Source organism: Ptychodera flava, chromosome 9 (genome assembly GCF_041260155.1).
Source record: "Ptychodera flava strain L36383 chromosome 9, AS_Pfla_20210202, whole genome shotgun sequence".
NCBI classification, from domain to species: domain Eukaryota; kingdom Metazoa; phylum Hemichordata; class Enteropneusta; family Ptychoderidae; genus Ptychodera; species Ptychodera flava.
Window position 1 is genome coordinate 27,438,829 of NC_091936.1, and position 22,737 is coordinate 27,461,565.

Here is a 22,737-nt window from a genome sequence, read left to right on the forward strand (position 1 = left end):
CTCTTGCGTGATCTCGTCATGTATGAACAGACTCGGCACTTCCGTAAACTCTGTGAGCCAGGCAGCGAGCCGAGTTACTAGTTCAGTGCAGTGTAGTGCAGCGTCGTAGTAGCATCGCTACAAGTCACTACATGTTGTAGACTACGCTTGTTGTGCAAGTTTTGTCTGTGGTAACCGAGTTACCATTCTACCTGATGTTTTGATGGTGTGATGAGCCCGAGATTCATGAAGCCCTTGGTGTTATTCGCAATCCCGGGGCTATACCTGGTCTACCGCTACAACCAGTACCGACAAGAAAAACAGGAGCGGAGTAAAGACCACAGAAAGATCACGGAGAAAGAACTACAGGCGCTCCACCACAAAATTGTAAGTTTTTGGCACTACTTCTTTTATAATAAATGTAACTTGTTCTTATATCAACGGGGAGGGGGTCAGCAAAAATATGGTAATCCGTTGACTGAGTCACTGAGTGCGTTCGTATTTATATCACTGCAGATCGGCAAATCTGCAGATATTATATCAAAATTTATATACGAAAACTGTCTTTCAGCACATTGTTCGTTTTCTTCGCCCAAAGTCAATTTTCAAGTAACAAGCGGGCGAAATTGCTTTGCTTTTCAATCGGTCAGTTGGCGACTGCTTTTTGCATGAGAACGGAGGAATTCCTCCATATACATTTTGGAAGGCGTTCCACGGACTTGCTCAGTGCAGCTGCAGTGAAGTGGTAGCCAGCGTCGCGTACGCGTGTCTCGCCCATACATGTTGTACAGACTCGATTCATAATTATGTTTACACATCTTTCAGTGATATATGCTATCAATTTTATTAATAGTTGGTCGTCCTGAGGCGTCGGTAACAGTAGGTTGGTGTTACGCCGCATCGGTGACACGGTGCTCTTCGCTCGCTCGTCTCCCAGTTACCAAAACCGCTGTGACGGTTTGTTTACCTTTCGCCTGTTGACAAAATGAATGGATGTAAGAATCCCTGTAAACAAACAAAATGTATTCCACATCCCACTGTGAATTATTTATGCCTTACCAGTGAATTGGAGCCGTCATTGATCGAAAGCTACCTGTTCCTTTGTTTCCCATCGATTCCTTCCGGTTTTATTCAATAACGCTCCTTTGTTGATCTGTCTTCGGCGTATCTGCTGATTGTCTCCGGTTAATAACGTTGAGATATCGCGGGTAAAATCGCCTTTTCGTGCGATAAACCATCGTGACTCGAGAGCTTTCCTTGTCCAACACGCTATTTAGCCTCTCCAGAAATCCAAGCTTTCAAGTGTTTAAAAAAAAGTGTGGCTGCTAGCAAAATTATATACCAGCGGAACTTTTTTCAATTTTTCAAAATAAACATGGAAGCGCTTTTACTATAGAAATCATTTAAATTCACAAAGATAGCAATGCCTTTAACTCCAGTCAGGAATTTTGTAAGCTTATTATTTCAAGTGTTTTATCAGTGAAATTGTTGATAATATACTGGCATAACAAACCTAGATGTCAATATCTGTAATGGAGATGGCATGTTCTATGAGAACTAGCATAAATGAGGTGGCACATTGTGAGAGTTGTCCTTATGTTTAAACTTTTAAAAATTGAAAAAAAACCAGCTTTGTTCTAAATAAATTTGATTTTCCTTTGATATTACCGATGTGAACATCTGAATGGATTCACTGGAGATTTGTTTGAACATAATGAAATTAAAAAATATGTCTAAATGTTTGCTTGGAACAGGGTGTTATGTAATGTTTTCCCATCAGATTGGTGGTGGAAAAGACAAAAATAGATTCAAACACAAAATGAAATTCATATGGCAGCTGGAAAATTGTGCTATCTTCATTTTTTAAATTTTAACAAATTTTCGCTGAACGAGTGTGATATGTTTAAGACATCAGGGATTCCTGTTCCTGTATTTTGTGGGTCTGTATTTGAAATCCTGCCGGTAGGATACATCCTTAACTCATTTGTGAATCACTTACATGCACATATTTATAAACTGTGAGACCTGCAGTAAAACACAGGCCTGGGATGTTTCTCTCTTGCGAGATCAGTTTAAACCATGTTATGTGACTAAACTTTCTTTGGCATACCTATCTCCTACCAACCTGTTCACCCCAGTTCTTCGTAAACAGGTCCACATTTACTATTGATAAAAAATATGTGAGGACCAAACCATAGTGATGAAAGGTTATATTGCACTACGATACATAGTCAAGAATCCGGCTTCCAAACAGGTCATGCTTGGTGATATACTGTAAGCCAAAAGCTTGCAGTTAATTATCTCAATTACCAATAGTCCATCTTTTACTTTTTAGGGATTCAATTGTGATTTTTATACTGCTCTTCCTTGGGAGGATGATAGTTTTAACCCTCTCAACACCATGGTTTGTCCCAAACCCATTGTAACCAATGGTGAGTGTGGACCTGTTTACAGGAAATAGGGGGATGAACAGGCTAAAACCCTCTGAGCGCCAATTTTGGTCACCTTTATAAAATATACCCTAGTCAATTTTTTCAAGTTTTTGCCAAAATTTTGATAAACAACTGTAGTCAATGAAATGTGATGTTCATTTGGTCCAAAATTATCAAAAAATTTCATAAAAGTTCATAAAATTGGCAAAATGTTGCATTTAAATTTTGGTGGGAAACATTACAGCACTCAAAGGGTTAATCGGTAACGAAAAGTATCAATAGGATTCAGCTTAGAATGCTGGGAATACCCTGTATCTAAATGTACAAATATCAATGCAAGAAACATGTATTGTGGTATTTTCATCGTGCTTGTATAACATAAAAAATATAACAGAAAAATAGTAGTAGAAAATATGTGAATGTTATTCCTATATGTATCACAAAGGAAATAATACCACATTCTCATCACAATACCTCTACGTGTAATTCAACAAATGTAGGAGTAAACATGCATATAAAATAAATAGTGCCATAAAAATGAATAAAAAAGTAAATCAATGTCAATGTACATAAACTGCTTTCATATTTTATAAATCATAAAAGAAATATTAGCCACAATCATATAACCACACAATTATATACTGAGACAAAATGGGAATAAACACGAATAAAAAATAAATTAGTGATGATTATTATTCATTACATTTATTATATTTTATATATTACTTTTTCCTGAATAATTAAGAGTTAATCAGTTTACATAAAATGTTAACATTTCACTACTGAAATAAATTTTTAAGATGTATTTTGTTCAGTATTACTTGTCATCTTTTCCTTTGTTTAATGTGGAAGCTGCAAACTTTGACACACCCATGCAGTACAGGCATGCTTTTACTCATATATAGTAATATAAATATATCTCTGTACAGGAGGCAAATCGTATGTTGAGCAGAACTGATGATTGTATGGCAGATGTGTGCTAGACTTAATGATTCAAATACACCATGTTGTCTTAGTGGGTTGTTTATGTAATGATTCATCATGATTGTTTGTCGTAGGCGAATGGCCCTCTTTTTTTGCGACCAGCATAATTGACTAGGTCGGTTGACATTTCACGTGGGCTGTGTGGACAACGGAAGTGTCGTCAGAGCCAAAAACCATTGGTATTGACAGAGGGAGATCAACATATTGTTGATTATGTGATGCATACTGTATAAAAACTAATCCTTTTTCAGCAAAGGAGAGGTCATGTTGAGAAGATGGTCTGGTGTGTAAATTTTAATACCCCAACCAGCAGAGAAATCAGTTTACTTTTATCTCAATAGAAAGTTCGTTGAACTCAATGTCAAGGTCATAGAAAACAATGTGTTTGATTTATTACTTTTACTTTGGTTTTTCTAGTTTTTCATTTTTGTGAACTGGAGAATTAAAATGAAGATGAAAATTTAATGTGATTTATAGAGACTGAACAAAATTATTTGTAATAATGTTTTGTACTGAAAATTTCCTGAGTTGTATTTTAACCTAAGTTCTATTGCCTTAGCACAATAAAAATGGGTGATCATGTCTTTTTCCTTTGATTTTTTAGGAAGAGTGTCAAATATATAATTCAAACCTACATACTAGCACACTTCATGGTAATAATAGTGTGTATAAATTATTTCAACAGAGCCTCTGGGTTTAGATATTTCAAAAAAGCAATATTAGCGTCATGGGAGCTTGATTGAAGAATTCACCACGCAAATGATTGAACTTCTGCCTCCAGCAGCAATGATCACACCCTTTGTGAGAGTTTGTGGTTCGAAATTTTATCACACTGACGAGGGAATATGGTATCAAGAATAATATGCATTATGCAGTCTTCCCCCATATATCCTCCAAACAAATATCCCTTTACTGTCTAACACAGACTGATGCATTTCAGCACAGACATGGAGCATGCTACATGTATAAATGCTGTTTGAAAACTATATATATATATATATATATATATATATATATATATATATATATATATATATATATATATATAATATATATATATATATATATAGTATATATATATATTGATATTGATATATTATATTATACATATATGTGTGTTGTATATATAGACAGATTGTACACCTTGATATTTGACTATATATTGTTATAAAATCATATGTAAATATATCATTCTCTCTCTCTCTCTCTCTCTCTCTCTCTCTCTCTCTCTCTCTCTCTCTCTCTCTATATATATATATATATATATATATATATATATATATATATATATATATATATATATATATATATATATATATTTTAAGATCTCCCATTTAAAGATCATGAGTATGAAATTTGAGAGATGAACATTTTGTTTATTGGGTGTATTCTTCAATTTCATGTGTATAATCCATGTCAGTTTGATGGCATTGAGACCTATTCAATTGATGTAATAATGTTGAGAATAGACGTTCAAAGAGTTACATGCCATTACAAAATACCAGTAAGAAATTTTGTCACCCCATTTTACTTCAACTTGTCACTATAACTTATAAGTACAAAATTCAGGGAATGGAATATTATGTTGTAATCAGCAGAAGATGGTGATTGACTTGCACAGTGCAACACAATAATTTCTGTCAGCAATACAGAAAGACATGCACATATTGATTAGTTAATGCCGCGTCGTAGATCATACTCTCTCCAGGAATAGTTTTGTAATTCTACACAATGTCTCTAGCTCCTATGAACACCGCTGGTGTGTAAGCCTGCATGCATGAATTGAAATTTTGATTGCATAATACAGAAGAAATGAATGAAAGACTGTAGAAATGCATTCCAAATGTCCCCTACGACCCACACAATATATTACTCTGTTAAGTAACTGCTCCACAGGGAGTGTTTAAAACTCTGACTTGAACATCGATGAACAGCATTTTCCAAGAAAGTGTCTTGCTCCACAGGGAGTGTTTAAAACTGTGACTTGAACATCGATGAACAGCGTTTCCAAGAAAGTGTCTTTCAAATGTAATTTATTTCCATATTTATTCTTCATAATGGAAAACATGTCATGACAGTTATCTACTTGGTGCAGAATCACCTTCGGTGCTTGCTGCCAATAGAATAATCAGGAGAGGTCTCTTTAACTGTAGTTATGATCTACATTTTATAAGAGAACTGCACGGTTTGCAGACTTTAGATAGAAATTGACTGAATTCTTCACTTTTTTTAAAATTAAATAATCGCCATTTCTAACTGAAGTATATTGCAAGGATGTGTATATAGTTGCTGCAATGTTGTCCATGTGTATACACTAATCCTCTGAGTGCTGTAATTTTTCCCACCAAAATTTTACTGCCACATTTTATCAATCTTTTATGAATTTTTCTGAATTTTTTTAATAATTTTAGACCAAATGGAAATCATATTTTATTTGCTACAGTTTTTTATCAAAATTTTGGCAAAAATCTGAGAAAAAATTGACTGTGGTATATTTTATAAAGGTGAGAAAAATTGACGTTGGCGCTGAAAGGATTAAATAGTGAATGATTTTAGGCCAGTAAATTAGAAAGAGCATGATTTTAGACCAATGATTCAGAAAATGAATGCCACCGATCATATTCTCATTTTAAAATCACTCAGTTTAAAAGTTTATATGCATACTCAAACTGTACTATTTGATTCTGTTTGAATAAATGAATGCCTTTAGGTAGCAGGGATGCCTTATACATATGTATGAGTCAAAGCTTAGGCTAAAACGATGCTATATACAACCATTTCTAAGGATAACAGAAAAAATTTAAAAATACCTAGTCATCATGCAATTTCATAAAGATACACAATATTTCAAAATGGTTGACATTAATACTCACTGACAGGTTTTTGTATCAGTTCAGTTTGATATTGACTGTTCACATGGTTTGTGTGTCCTTTGATTCCCTATTAAAGTTTCATTTAGTTTACAGTAATTGCCGTCACTAATCCAACGGTACAAACAAAGACATCATGAATTCTGAAGCTATGTTTTTCCTGTATCTGTTTTCCGTACATTATTTAAACAATGGGAGGCAATTTCACAGTATATAATGAGACCATGGCATTGAAAAAAATTGCCTTTAAATTACATAACGTAAGTGCAATACAGTATGTGATATTTACTCTCCAATTTAACTGTGATGGTTTATTTGAAAATACGGGGATCCAGTGACTTACAAATCAGTTTTGTTTCCTTATCATAAACATTTGCAGCTTATCAGAAATGGCAATATTGGAACAGTCTGTTGCCATTTCTTGGGGAATGAGTCACAGCTCTGCAGGGATCTGAGTTGCATTTTACTTTCCATAGTGACACGCTGGAGAGCTTTGTAGCTTCATCAGTGCACGAAAAACACTGTAGCAGTATATAATTACATGTGTATATTCTATCAATATTTCACTGAGATTTGTCCCACACACTATTTAAAAAGTGGGACTTTCATAAATGAAACCAGAGAAAAGAACACGTACATGTACCAGCATTAACGTGTTCACCCCAACATTCCTGTAGCCAGGTCCAGATTCACCATTTATGACAATGAGTTTGGGCAAAACCATGCTGGTGAAGGGGTTCAACCGCAGTTCATACTGTGTGATTGGTATATGGTAATTTAGCAGTCTGTTTGGAAGGTGTAGATGTTAAAAGCATATGCTGACATCTTTTTAGTGGAAATTGTGTTTTTTAATATTTTCTTGTTAAAAAGAACGTCAGTTCAAGTAATCCTACCAATCAAAATTTCAATGGGAAAAGATGGCATCTCTAATTTAAGTGCTCCTAACTTTGTTAAATGTCAGATAAAATCACGCAAAATGATTAAATTGAGTAAAGACAGTTACTTTAATGGTAGGGAAACAAAGGTTACCGTCTAATTTGAAAAGGAAGTGTACTTTAATTATGTAAATACAAATAATTATTTTTGATGGGAACATCATAGGTGTACTGTAGTACAGTGTAGTTTGCATGGAAGTATAGTGATTTTATAGTGATAGTGGTGTCAAAATTTTAATGAGGTTAGTGTATAAGGAGATCACGGTACCGGGTCCTGTGTGTTTTATTCAAGGCGTAGACCATTTCTCTCGTTACAAAATATGAAATTTATTTTGATGTATATACTTCCCATCCTTACTCATCACAGCATCGTGGTATGCTTCTAGCTTTTAAGATGCGATAGAGTCTCACCAGTGATCCATTAAATTTTGAACGAGCCGACGCAATAAAATATTCTCCTTAAGATTTTCAGTTTTTGATGGTAGGATTGACTTTGTCACTGTTTTGCAGTCGTGATATACCCGGTATGACGTAGCTAGCAGTTCATAATAGGCATATATGATCCTTCAGTACGTGGCTTGTGATGGAATTATTCACACGCACATACCTCTAAGTGAAAGCTCTATCATCAGTATTCTAAATTTAATTTCGCCCTGGCGACATTGATGTAATATGTCTCATTGAAAATTGTTATTAAGGCCACTCATGCCTATTAGTTAAAAATAATGGAAATATTGCAGAAAAAATATGAGCCACATTTTAAGGGCAACAATGATAAATTGACAGTTATCAGGTGTGACATGCCATACATAACATGGCAGTCACTCCAATGCTACAAGCTGACATCTTTTCACCGCTTTCAAATATTTTGACATTCTGTAAATGACACTGATTTAAAAACGTGAAAAATGAATTCTCTGTCAAGAGTCTTTGAGTATATTAGAAAAAAAGTGGCTCCCTTATTGACCCCAAGTGACACATGTGTATACACATGTACAAGTTCTTATAGGAGAGCAATTACTGGGGAATGTTGAACTAGCTGCAACCATCGGTGCAGCTGCATTAGTGTAAATTTTGCACTCTGGTGGCTAATAGGAATTATGTAAAAAAATCACAAGGGGCATATGCATCGTGAGTCTCATTTAACATGCATGAAGAGGCCAATTTAGTGCCCCTATGCAATGTGATGAATTGACGAAATTGATGAAGCTTGATCGAAAATGGAAATTACATCACTTCACTCCATGAATTTCAAAGAACTTCTCAATGGAAGCAATGCTGAGAGGCTCATTATAAATCTATCATAATATCAGCCTGAAATATAGGTATTTGACATATATATATATATATATATATATATATATATATATATATATATATATATATATATATATATATATATATATATATATATGTATATATGTATGTATGTATATATGTATATATGTATACACACACACACACAAATACACACACACACATACGGTAGATGCTTGAACAGAGCAACCTTATCTTTAAATTGAAACAGCTCACTGAAATAATTGAAGTATCATTTAGGAATCTAAACAAGATCACACATTGCTCTTCTTGTCAGATATATGATGTTTCTATGTACTTTCTGTTGATGATATGCAAACTTATAAAACCATCAGTAGCAATTTTACCCAAAACAATCTTAATATATGTGTTGATTGGAAAATGACAACTTCTTCAGTCAAAATGTGAATATTATTATATATATTGTATAGTGTTTAAGAAAATCCTTTCATTGTTTACCGGCAGATATATTTACTGTTGACAGGAGCTGAGCCAATTGTATTCAATATTTTGTCTACACCATTATCCTATGGATGTAGGTTGAGCAGGAAAATTGTAAATATTTCACTTTTATAAAATTCAGGTAGTATGCGCCTCGAAAGTGAAAGACTTAACCTCTTGCTCAAACTTTCTTAAAGAAATCTTTCAACCATTTTTTTTCAAAATTAAGCATAAAAATTAGGGGTCACCATGCAAATTTTGGTACTAGAGATACAAATAACTCAACATTTTGTGATGTTTGAAATTCAAAATGGCTGCCATCCCTGTATTTTTGACACCAAGTGCTTTAAAATGAACCCTCACAAGTGGTATATCAGAAAAGAATTGTAAAAGTTTGAGAGTCCAAATATCTGTCCCTGAGGCGCATCGTACCTTAAGAACAGTTTCTGTAATCTGCAGAGTTATATTTCTGTAATCTGCAGAGTTATATTTCATGAGGTACAGATTTGTGAAATTGGAAGTCCAAGTGATGAAGGCAGGCATTCATAATGCAAATAAGACCCTCTCATTTTAAGGTAGAACTTGCCTTGGGGACAGAGAGTGGGACTCTCAAACTTCTACAATTCTTTTCTGATCTACCACTTGCGGGAGCTCATTTCAAAGCTCTTGGAGAAAGAAAAACTTCAGCGGCTTAGTTTTTTGAAAATCCAAAATTATATTTTTCCCCCCACAGAGTTAACACAAGAATGGCAGCCATTTTGAGTTTCAAGTATTGTGAAATATTGGGTAATTTGTTTCGCTAGTTCCAAACTTTGCACAGCGACCCCAGATTTTTATTGTTGATTTGGTTAGAGAATGGTTGAAAGTTTCATTCAGGAAAGTTTGAGCAAAAGTTTAAGTCTTTCACTTTCGAAGTGCATACTACCTTAATGTTAATAGCCAATCGAATAAAATGGTATATTTTGCTCCAAACTTTATTGACTTGGCATAGCAACAAAACATTTCAATATTCCATAAACCTACAATTTAGTACTTCAATTGACATTTAGATTGCAATATGCAATAGAGAAGTTGAGTGTTCGAAGACATATAAAACATTCAACTGTATTAATTACCATGACAACCACTGGTCTGTCAGCTCGAAATGTATATCAAATAAGATTTCTGAGAAGTTTATCAGGGGCACTCAACCTACAGATTTCAAGAGGTAGATGTACTCACTAGAGGTTTATACTATTCTGAGGTACTACTTTGTGGAGAAAATTACATTTTAGAGGGTGATTGAAAGTTTGCAACATTGATTTTCCTTCCACAATGATTTGGGAGGTCCCGTCGTGTTATTCCATGACAGGAAGACTCCCTACTGACTCCCTCACTGTTACAAATGCTCCCTTCAGCCCTCTTCCCAGCTCACTGAGCTCCCAACCGCCCTCTCTCCTCTGCATTATCTTTACCCTCACCACAGACAAATAACCCATGAAAACAACCTAATCCCCTTTTCACAGCTGTCTTGAGAGCTTAAAAATTTTCCTTCAGTTTCTCACTTGACACAAGCAGGAAATTCCCTTGCCTGTTCAGGATGATAAATTTTTTCTGCCTCATGTACACCCATTCCCTGCTACTTGACATATGAGAAAAATACATACCCGTCTGCCAAGAAATGGCTTGTGAATGTCTTTTTTCAGCATTTATACCACTATTGTCACCTTGTTAAATGTGAAAATGCATGCCATATGCAAATTAATAATATGCATGATTGCATATTTGTTTATAACGGCTAGATTAGGCTTCTCGATGTCATTCAAATGTTGGATGTCTAGTGTACGAGTATTGAATCATATGTTTGTGACATTTAATACAAATGAAGGCAGCTTCTATATGATCATGCATGTAAAAGTTATCTGTCAAGAAACAAAATTATCACATCACATAATTCTTTGATGAAACATGCAGGGTTCAATTGGCACTGACTATTACTTTCCGAAGATTATAGAGAGTCGAATCTATGTGCCAAGCTAGAACGGTAATTGTAACTACAGTATTGGCTGACATGTTCACAGTTGTGACTCTAAGCGTAAAATTATATCATCAATACTAGGGTATATAAATTGCCTGAGGCTGTAATTACTCATCTAGTACCGAGAGAAGAGTCTAATTGGGCTGAACATGGCTACTACATGACATTTCAGTGCACTCTTCAATTCACTCGTCAATGCTAAATTGTTATTTTTTGTTTTGAGGTCTTGCTCTGCAGCATAAAAGAGAATTTCTGTGCAAATGTCGCCATCCATAACAGATGGACTGTCAGAACCATAACGAGGAGAGAGTTTTCTTTCTCTGAAGCCTTTTGAGAGTAATTGCAGATGGCAGTGAAACGGCGAGGTGTGAGTGTTAATTACGTGAAAACATCTGAGGACTATTTTCGCTAAGTGCTTTCATCTGCTTAGAAGTAACAGAAATGGCTCTCAGAAGTATAGTCACGGCTGGCAAGTAATTTGACCTTTCAGAGCCGTGAAAATTGTAGAGAAGGCTCGTTACCATAGCGAGTGAAAAGTACATGGACTTTATCCCCCGAAAATTAAACCTCTCAATTATGTTACAGAAGAAATGTCTTTTAAATGCAGAATGTACGTGTTGTATATACGGGACTTGATTGCTATCAGAGAGAAATGGAAAAGTTTCAAACATTCTCTTTTGCTGATGTCAGCGTCATGTAACTTAATTTCACTTCAGGGTCCCCATCAGTGTCATATTACGAACGTGGCGTGATTTATTGAATGTGAGATAATTAGAGAAAAAAATGTTAATGATGTCCATTGTGATATTTATTGGAAATTTGGATGCTGCCCCAAGCTGCAATCACACCAAATTAGAGGATGGTAATTATATTAGATGGCTTTGATAGGCAGAACTCAACAAAACACCATGCTCTGCAAAGAACGAGTATCAAAACATTTGCGACTATTTCCTCTGTTTTCAGCATGTGACCAGGTGCAATTTTTGGTAAATTTGATTTTTCTCCAGTGATGTTTGTTGCTCTTTTGCCCCGTCTAGGATAATCAGAAATGTGAAAAAACCACTCAATGAAATTATGTTTTGCAATAAAGTAATAGGTAGAACAGATTCTTTGTATATGTTCATGGCAAGGCCTGATCAAGTGACATAATTAAGCGAGTCATAATTACGGTAAACCAACAAAACTAAAACTAACTTGTCTGGGAAATACAAGCCATAGAGTTTAAATGGAAAAGTTTCAACATGTGTACAACATACTCAGCTGGCTGCTGTCAACTGCTTGTGTATCTTCTGATTCTCCATAGATATTCTCCTGACTCCTTCAATTCACATAAAGGTACATTGAATTTAGTGAACGCTGACATGTCCATGGCTGCGGTTTCTGAAGTTGATAATTGTAATGTTGATGACAGTGAAGATAAACTGCCTAGTCTCATGATGGCAATCAGACTTTATGTTTGTATACACCGCAGGTTTGACTTTGATAGACTTTATTAATTTTCTTTTACCCTGAAGGGTTACAGATTACCATTGCTGTGATGAATTCAGTTGAAAGTTACTTACAAATGCCCATTTTTTTTAACTTGCTGTCCAAACTAACTCCCATGAGATCTGTTTTGATGTGATAAATCTTCAATTATTATGCCTATCAAAGGTTCGAATGTGGATGCTTTTTTTATTCAAACAGTACTTCCTCTGTTAATTGTTTTGAAATCAAATTTTTGATATCTTTTGTCTTGAGCAGTAGCACAAATTTCGCAATGCAACTTTTTAAGTTGAAGAATAAAAAAACAAATCGGAAAGCAACTCTTACTGCAGGCTGAAATCAGAGATTTTTGTTTGAAACAGATTTATTTAGAAACTGAAAAACTAAGTTTTTAATTAACAAGAGTGGATCTGCAGAAAGTGAAAATAAATATTCTAAAGCCTGTAGTGTGCTCAACTAAGCACAGCACAGTAGAGAACGTACAGAACAGCACAGCATGACACTCTAAAATTGACACCACTAAAGCACATAGGGGCAACAACCAAAGTTGCACGTTCACAGATAAGTCAGAAAGTGCCACTTGCTGACCACTTCTACAGGACAAAAAGTACATGAAGCAAGCAATAATCTGTGGGTAGGAGAATAGTAACTCAACGTCAAAAGTGAAAGTGTTTGCAAGATGGTTGGTTCTGCTGCTCCATTGCATATGATAGAGATAAGCAAACTTGAAGTCCTTTGTCTATGTTCATTAATGTGTAAGTATTGTACCTGTCTCCATAAAGTGTGAATTACTGTAAAACAAGTCTTTTTAGCTGGTATCCTTTTTCAGCTAATTTAGCTAAGTATTTAAATCGCTAATTTAAGATACCCCTGATTTAAACTTTTCCCCATATTTACTGTGGTGGAAATATCCTTTCAGCCTAAATTAAAAACCCACTGATTGCAATGAAAATCCAAAATCGCTAAAAAGGCATGCAGCTACATGTAATTCAAAGTGTTTTACAGTATTGTGTGCATTTTACATCACACTCAAAATGTTCTAGTCTTACAGTCTTGCAATACACATTTCCAACCGAAAATTCATCTCGGTAACTCATTTGTAGCACTATTGAGACATTTATGCAGATTTAAACCTATTGGTTGTATTGCTTCCAATAGTATCTAATAATATCTATGCCAGCTAGTTCTCTGATAAAATGTCTTTCAGTATATCAAATATGCTCTTAGACTCTTCCCTGAAAAGCTTCCAATCTATCATCAAATGCTTCAAGGCAGACTCACTAAGATAAAAAGTCTTTGAAGGCGCAGAGTTACATACTATGCAGAACTCTTTATCAGTGAATGATGATGCAGGTTCCCCCATATCAAATCAGTAAAGTGTTCAAATAAAAGTAGCTGTATCAGATTTGCATAAAGCGACTAATTGATGCTGGTCAGATTGAAAATTAGCTACGTGTACCAGCATATGAAGCTGGATACAGTACATAAATTGTTGAATCTCCAGGAATAAACCACAGGTAGCAATTTCTGATAATGGTCACAGATCTCATTGAAGTAATTGAAAGCTGATACTGATATTGCACTGTACTGGTAGTTACTTGCCGTCCCAATTAAAAAACATCAGTGTAGTCTGTGCGTGCCAATCCATCAAATGTGAAAACAAGGGCTGTGAGTAACTTAGGGCTATGTGAAACCCAGGGCTATGAGAACCAAGGGCTATTAAACCAACTGAAGGCTATTTTCAATGCACAAGTTGTTTGTTCATGGGAGCTCATTTTAACATGGCAATTACTGTAGTCGCTACTCTTTGAGTCAGTATATGCTGCATTTGGAATTTTTTTGCGTGAGAAAGATCACCTATGTGTGTCATTATTTGCTGGTTTACTTCAATTGTATTTGACAGTAACAACTTTAATACAGGACAATTATAGTATCTCCACTGATGTGACAACAGGCAATTTCCAGTTTTTATTGATCATTTCTTTGACAAATTGGGGTTTCGTTAAAAAGCACTGCAAAGTTTCTTAGGTGTACGGTTTGAAATTCCATAATGTTGAGCAATTAATGCAGACATCGAAAGATCAAAGGTCATACTTTCAAATATTCCTTTTCAAGTGATACATCTGTCTTTGTGCAACTTCAACATAATGAAACGCATCAGTACAAGACCGTACGAGCAGAATTTAAGTGAGCAAACTAGCATTTTAGATTGCCACTTTTTTCAAATTCTCTACCACTTTACAGAATGTGAAATTGATGAAATTAATGATTTATGTGATTTTTCAGATATGAAAGGTTCCAACGCAGAATGTACAATTATGACACTGCATATCAACAGCTTTACTTTAATAAGGAAATAATTGCTGTAACATTGAGAGCTATATCACCAGTACTGGCAAATTGGATACCTCATGCTGAGCCTTAAACCTTGGTTGAATGTTTATTCTATATTGCCTCAGTGGAGATTTTTTATTATTCTGATTGAAAGTTCTGAATATTATTAGCATAATTTAAAATGGATATTTGTTGACAAGTGTATCCACTAAAGCTTTGCTATAGGAGCATCACTAGCTGGGTGATAGCTTTGAGTGACATCCGCATCAATGCTGAAGAAAAACAATGGATCAAAGGGATTGAGTCGTGTTGTGATTGGCTCAATAAAAATTACGCTCCCATTGCTGTTTATCAACAATGTAGAGCTTCATGTAGCTGATATGTTTATGATATGACTTGCAACTGACATAATACCCTAAGGCATTATGAGGTATATTGGAAATTTTCACCCCAGAGGCAAATGGGACGCACATGAACAAACCTCATGAGCAGGACTGTTAAATAATATTGTTTTTGTTACGCCATAATCATTACATGCAGTTCACTTTTCAAAATCAATTTTCACCATTTCTTAAGAGTTTTTCAGAATCATTGCCTTATGCTCTTCAGGAAAACCTTTTTGAAAATTAGTCTTGCACATATCAAATTACTTGCACAATAAAATGCTAGTTTCCTAAAAAATCTTCACCAAGAAGTCAGATGGAACAACGCATTGTGCATTGAGTTCATCAGGATAACACTCACATCTCCCTGTCATTGTTTCAAACATTATCCCAGTCAATTACTATGAAAATGTTAATAACACATTCCTGGCTTACTGCCTGACATTTCTGAAGGCTGACATTAATCTTGCTCCTTATGTGTAAGTTGTTCATTAAACCACCTGTACTACTTTGCATGTGTGAAGATGAAGTGTTGCCTATAGTCCCACGGCACCGGGATTTGTCCATTTCTAGTAATTAGCTTACAGGTGTCTGGCATTGCATCCATCTCAAAAAAGTGGCGTTGAGACGGGATGTAATTATCCCCGGGCAACGATTTATCAATTTGGAGTTAGATTGTTAACATTTCATTGAGTGGAAATATACGATGCTCACCGTGTAAGTGATTTATTAGCAAAATAGCGCACACCTGTGATGGACAAAGTGGAGAGATTGTACATTTATCTAAGAAAACTATGTGTTATTGTACCTCCAGGGCATAGTTTTCTACTGTAGTGCTCCCTGATGTGTGATCGGCGAGTACTTTTCTGTAAATTAAAGCTTGTAACCATCCTTGGGCACTTTGCCATGCCTTGTGGAAGGCTATAGCAAGGTGAAAAAGAAAACGAATCCCAATTTCATCCGCGTATATTTCATGATGTTCCTTTCAGCGAATCTTGCCCAACGAAATGTTTGATAACATAAGTCAGGTGCTGCCAACTGGTAAATTTCATGAATTTCGCAAAATCATCACAAAACATGTTTTGAAGGCTGATATACCGATTTTTCGTATTTTTGACCTTGACCCAAAATTTGGAGGGGAAAGTAGAGCTGTTCGTAACTGCCCTCCCACTGGCATACACGGAAAATATGCCCTCCCACTGAATTTTGATGCCCGCTGCCCTCCAGTATCTATAGTCTGCCCGCTCCCCACTCCCCACAACATTTCACGCTCCCCTCTGCCCTCTCCCCACTACTGAAATTTCCCATTGCCAACTAGATGCCTACTAGGCAACCCAGATCAACGCAAACCGTGGGAGCAGCTGGCAGTATAGCTTGGAACATTGCTCCCCTCTAAGTAAGGCGCTAAATCTCCCCTCAAGTTCTATCAACCACGCCGCTTTCCCCTCACTCTACGTATCTTCTGGTGCCCACTGTCAAAAATTTTCTCCCCGCCCACTGAAAATAGTGAAATTTCTTCCCTGCCCACAGTAAATATAGATTTTTCCTCCCCGCCCGCTGATTAGTTTTGAAATTTGCCCGCCCGCTGAAAAACTGCACGAACACCTTTTTGCACGAACAGCTTAGTTGGCAGCACCTGATAAGTATGTCCATGTGTTGTACTACTAATGTCACGCAAAAGTTTCAGGCAAATACGCAGGACTTTCATACTTTGAGTGCGTGCATATCATTCCAACATTATTTTATTGCAGCAATGTGCTAATGCATAATTATTTTTATCTTATCCGAAAGGGTCAAGCTACATTTCTTTATTCATTTCTTTGGAAACTGTATTATACAGTTGAAGGACAAGCTAATGCATGTGAATAATTGTTGTTTCCGGAATTTTTCATGCATTTAAAGTAACTTGAAAATTTCAATTATGGCAAAACAGAAGGGAGCATTCCATTTCTGTGTTGACTTTTATAATGTTGCCGAAAGTTTTGATGATTTTGAATGACTGATCATATGAGGGCATCTATAGCAATTTTTTGAATAACAACCATGTTTTCATTTTCGAGCGACTTGGTTATACTACACACGTGATTGTTGCATTATTAAACATCCAGTATAATTAACACCATTCTAAAATGTAAATTTTAAAACATCTAGATTGGTCTTGTCCAATCAAGACTTAACAGGCAGTAGTAAATGAGGAAGCACATTGCAGGCAGCATGTTGGTCACAATCTTATTAACTTAGGTATAGTGCTTTTGTCAAAGATGGTGATTTTACAAGGCTCCCAAGTCATTTTACAGGGGTTCCAACATAGAAATGCCGAAGAAAAAACAGTTGGCCTTTATCTGAAACTGAAGTCCTGCACTAACCATTGATGATTGCTAATAAAGTGAATGAAAGGGAGATTACTTAATGGTTACTTGTTAAAATACACCTCAACTTAGGAACAGGTGTACAAGAAAAAACTGACAGAAGTCAGCTTGTCCTCAAATTTAAAAAAACATATCTAAAATATAGCAATATCTGGAGTCTGTTTGAAAGTTAAGTTTTATCTATATGAGTACCCAACACCTTTTCTGCTATCTTTTGAGCATGTGAAATTTTGTGACACATAAAATATACTCTCACGCATGTGAAACGGTGCAATTTCAGATTTACAGATTTTTCTTGAATATAAAAAACCAAAAAGTGTTTCTAGGAAATCATCATACCAACCAATGGTGCATGTGAATACTGAAAAGGGTGCGTATATACCAGCGGCAGTTTTTCTTCTGGCAAAAACATGATTTGAGTGCATTAATGTCTTTACTTGTTTCAGCATAAAGCTTGTGCAAGGTAGATTTGCATGTAATGACAGGAGCTTTAATGAGCCACAAACATTGACATGCCTTTTTTGAAAATAGAGCAGCATACAGATCTGGATTTTGTGTGAAGGGACATGCACATGAATAATCATGATTGTGTGATGTATTCTTTGAAAGACATATATTCTGTTATTCTTCTTTCTTACAAGTTAGAATTGCCCAGAAATTGGCGTTCAGAGCCCATCAAAACTTGCCAATTAAGTCAGCGATTATTAATTTTTTTTGTATGAGCTACCTAAGTTTTGTGACACAACCACATTTTGATAGGTGGATTAACTGGGGAGCCCTGAAACTGCCAAGCTAAGCTGTGTAATTAAGACCGTCACATTCTTGCACAGTGGGCATTCCAAGAACTTCAAGGTGTATTTTCAAGATGGCAGGCAACAGGCACAGAAGGAAAAGGATTAGAGAATGTAGATGCACTATTTAAGGTAGAGTGCGCCTCAGGGACAGATGTTTGGACTTGTTTGGTCCACCACTTGTAGGCATCGGTGCAGCAGTGGTGTAACTTGTCTATGTGAAGAGGGTAACTGTAGTCTAACTCATAAATGAGCAATTATCCACAGTAATTCAGATACAGTGTAAAGCTCAACAAATCACATCTGGATTCTCTTGTGTTCAATAAAGCACCCTGCCTGTTCAAGTTGCTTAGCATAGTAGAGATGGCTTGTGCATAGACAAAATATTATGGGATGTAAAATTTTCAGAAATTATAAATCTTGCAAGAAATGTTCAAGACTTAGCAAAGGCAGTTACAGATGTTGCAATTATTCCTTCATGTCCTTAAGGGGTGTTTTCTGTTGACTACTATAAATGGTTGTACTGGCAATGAAGTTACTAAGTGCAAGCAAATTGAATTACAGTATGAGGAAAACTCATTAGTGGTACAAAAGTCCTAAATGACAGACTTCTTTAATGGGAAAGTATTTTGTTAAGTCAATCAGTTTGAAAGGTTTTATGTCTTCTTACTGATTGGCACGAATGCCCTGCAGAAGAAAAAAGAGCGGCACTAAAAAAGAAAGGTTGGACTTTTAAAATAAATGAAATGGTACTTCAGCAACCAAATACCACTTGACAAAGTGTCGTTTACAAAGGATGATGTGCGTCTCTGTGACCTTCTGATTTCAGACAGATCTGGAAACAAGATAAACCAGCTGCATCAATGTACGGACACTACAGATTCAGTGAAAAATTTACTCAATACTTACTATAGACTCAAGCCATTTAGGTTGAAACTTTTCTTCACAGTTCCCTCTTAGTTTAGTTGTCCGTCCATCGCAATGAAAGGGCTAGCATTCCTAATCCTCTTCTCCTGCAATTCCGATTTACTTGATGGAATTTCTTTTAGTGAATTTTTGCACAGTAACACCATATTGAATTCATGATAAGCAAGTAGCGTATACACTTACATTTAGTGACCTGCTTGAAATTTTGACAAGTGATAAGACAGGGAAGCATATTTTTGAAATTTTCCTTATGACTCAGTGGACAAAGGATGATTTCTAAGAAATTATACATATTTGACACATGTTATCTCTTTATGATGGGGTAGTGGATGGATATGATGAATATATGTTATATATATATATCAAAATCAAAATGCCAAAGTTCAAGTCTACAGTTTATTACGCAATCAGTTGGGAAAACTAAAGAATACTGGTTATGAGTTTATGCTAAAATGTTTGAAAGTACAACATTATCCTAGGGGCAACATGTTTCTACAAAATAGATTTATGATTATATCAGCTAAAATAAAATAATATTGATGTAAGGAGTCTATCATAAGGAGAACTGGGCCCACTATAGTTCAGTTTCATCATTCATCTTTTGGTCTCTGTTCAATGATATTGGCTAGTTTTATCCTATGCACGGAGGGAGAACATTACACGGCTAACAGAATAAATTTTTGCTTTTCACCAAACCTTGTAAACCTCCCACATCTACCATACTTCTTTGAACTAGATTCAATATGAAAGCGTGTCTTCACGGCAATGTTTACTCGGCAATTTAGGTCAGCAAAAGCTCAAAATCTGTCTGCATGGAAACCGTGAAGATATTCCACTTAACAATTCCAGGTTGAATATTAGAAGAGCTCTTGATGACTCATGCAATGTTTGATTATCTTTCTACAGTTGGTATTCAACGCTTTCAATAGCTGTTCACTCTCTTGTAAAAAGCTAACCTGAAGGCTTTTCTTTCTTCTTGAAGAGAAATTTTGCTGATTTTGTTGTTGAAATGTGGTATATGAGAAGCACTTGATTAGCTTCATGATAAGTACTCTACTTATCAAGTATAATGGTGCGTACATTTTGAACAAAATTTTCTGTTTGTCTGTAAATTAACTTGTATGAGTGCATGCCATGGTTAGTCCTCGGGGGAACTTATGAATTGGGTGGCATGTATGTGTGTGTGAGTGCATCTGTGCATATGCTTGTGTGTCCATGGAGATATCTTAGACTTGCTCAGGCTGATATCTTTGAAATTTGCACAAGGATAACATGTACATTATGACGTACATGTGCACGTAGATTGGTTTTGTGATATGATCCAATTTGGCTGTAAGGTAGCCATTTTGTTTCTATTTTTTTCATGTTTACTCCCATTAGACACACCTCCACTGAAACATATAAGCACAAACAAAGACAACAGACCATGATTGACACATGCACGTCAAAAACTCGACCAGTAATTTGAATCTTTATCCAAATACTTGAAAGACTTGGTTCTCTTTATCTACTATGTTATGTACACAACTTCACAAACTACTTTAAACGTAATGTACATGCATATGCAACTGTCCAGCTTGGATGATTGTCCCTGTAGCTTTACTATAATTTCATTTGTGCTTTATATATCAACAGTGCACATGCACATCAATACAAGGTCAACACTTGCTTAGTCATTTTCCAGATATGCTTTAACCAATTACAAGTCACGTCATGATTTCTGTCAATGGTTTCCGAATTTATTAACCAAACAGGGACTATGTCATTTACAGTGACTTGTTCAAACAATGATAGTAACAATTTTTGTTTGTTTATTTCCATGGTAACTTCCATTCCCCCCACACTCATCATGACCTGAGTTCAATTAGTCTAGAACATTCTCAAGGTCACTGCCCTTGAGACCTCACAACCTTGAATTCAATTAGTCATGTTTGGAATGTTCTGGAAAGTTGATTAGTTGTGTAAGAGAGATAATTTTAGAACAGTAATTAGCATGTCAATAAAAGTTCTAGATTGTTCTTATATGCCTTTATAAAAGGGACGTGCACAGCTTCCAGTCAGACTTTTGGGATCGTGTCTCTTGTGTGTTACTAAACTCCAGCAGTAGTCATTCTCAAGACTTTTCAAGACCTTCACTGCCAACGCTGGATTTATACTGTGGACTTTGTGCAGCTTCAAGCCTGCAAGGACTGTTCATTCATCCAACTGACTGTTACAACTCTGAGACTGGAGCTTTGCCGTCCCAGCTGAGATAAGTAGTCTGTACACTTTTAAAGCTTGTACTCTATCCCTGACTTAGCAATTAGTTTTTTTTCGTAATAAATTTTGTTTAAACGTTAACTGCTGAGTTCACCCTTTTGTTCGTTTTCTCTGCACGTAACAAATTGGGGGCTCGTCCGGGATACGAATATTTTGAGCCGTTTGACAACATTTTGCCTGCCTTTTTTAAAAACTACAGTATTCTGTGAACTCAGCGAAATTTAATCATGGCGGAATTTAAACCAGAGGAAATGGATGACCTTGATCAGGACACATTTGATTCCCTCAGAAAAGACAACCTCATAGCACTGGCCAATTTCCTTAAAGTAGATGTCCAAAGATCTATGCGCAAGCGAGAAATACAGTTCAAGATTGCAAAACATTTAGTTAATTCTGGCCATTTTGAGGAGTCTGCCTTAAAAGATTATGAGCCTGAGTCTTCCTTCGAACTCAAAAAATTGGAATTGAAATACAGGCAGATTTCGAGCTAAAAAAATTGGCATTAGAAAAAGAAAAAGAATTACAAATGAAAGAAAAAGAATTACAAATGGAAAAGGAGAGACAGGCATTAGAAAAAGAAAAATACAAATGCAGTTAGAAATGGAAGAAAGACAGAAAGAGAGGGAATTGGAAATGAAAGAAAAAGAATTGCAAATGGAAGAAAGACAAAGGGAGAAAGAAAGAGAGGAAAAAGAAAAGGAAAGAGAATTAGCAGAACACCGACTGCAGTTAGAAATGAGACGTTTAGAGCTTGGAAAGTCAGGAAAATTCTTCCCTTCAGACGGTTTTGACATCACTAAGCATTTCAGGCTAGTTCCCCCTTTCCAAGAAAAGGATGTTGATAAATATTTCCTTCATTTTGAGAAAGTTGCTCAGAGTCTGAATTGGCCTAAGGAGTCCTGGTCTATGCTTTTGCAGAGTGCTTTGGTGGGTAAAGCCAGAGAAATTTACATTCAGTTGTCAGTAGAGCAGGCTTCAAATTATGATTCTGTGAAGGAATTAATTCTCAAGGGCTATGAGTTGGTGCCTGAAGCTTATCGTCAGAAATTTAGGGATTGTGAGAAGGCGAAAGATCAAACTTATGTTGAATTTGCACGAACAAAAGAACAACTGTTTGACCGTTGGTGCTCTTCTGAAAAGGTCAGTCAGAATTATGACAAATTACGACAGCTTTTTTGATTGAGGAATTTAAGAGGTGCATCCGGAGTGACATC

The 22,737-nt window shown here is 35.8% G+C and overlaps 1 protein-coding gene across 1 annotated transcript in view; it reads left to right on the forward strand.

Annotated features, from left to right (window-relative positions):
- Positions 1 to 22,737, forward strand: part of LOC139140524 (uncharacterized) — a 52,411-nt gene continuing 29,674 nt past the window's right edge. The window contains exon 1 of the mRNA XM_070709852.1: positions 1 to 366. Within this exon, the coding sequence (XP_070565953.1) occupies positions 211 to 366 (156 nt within the window). The 5' untranslated portion in view covers positions 1 to 210. The remainder of the gene's footprint in view (positions 367 to 22,737) is intronic.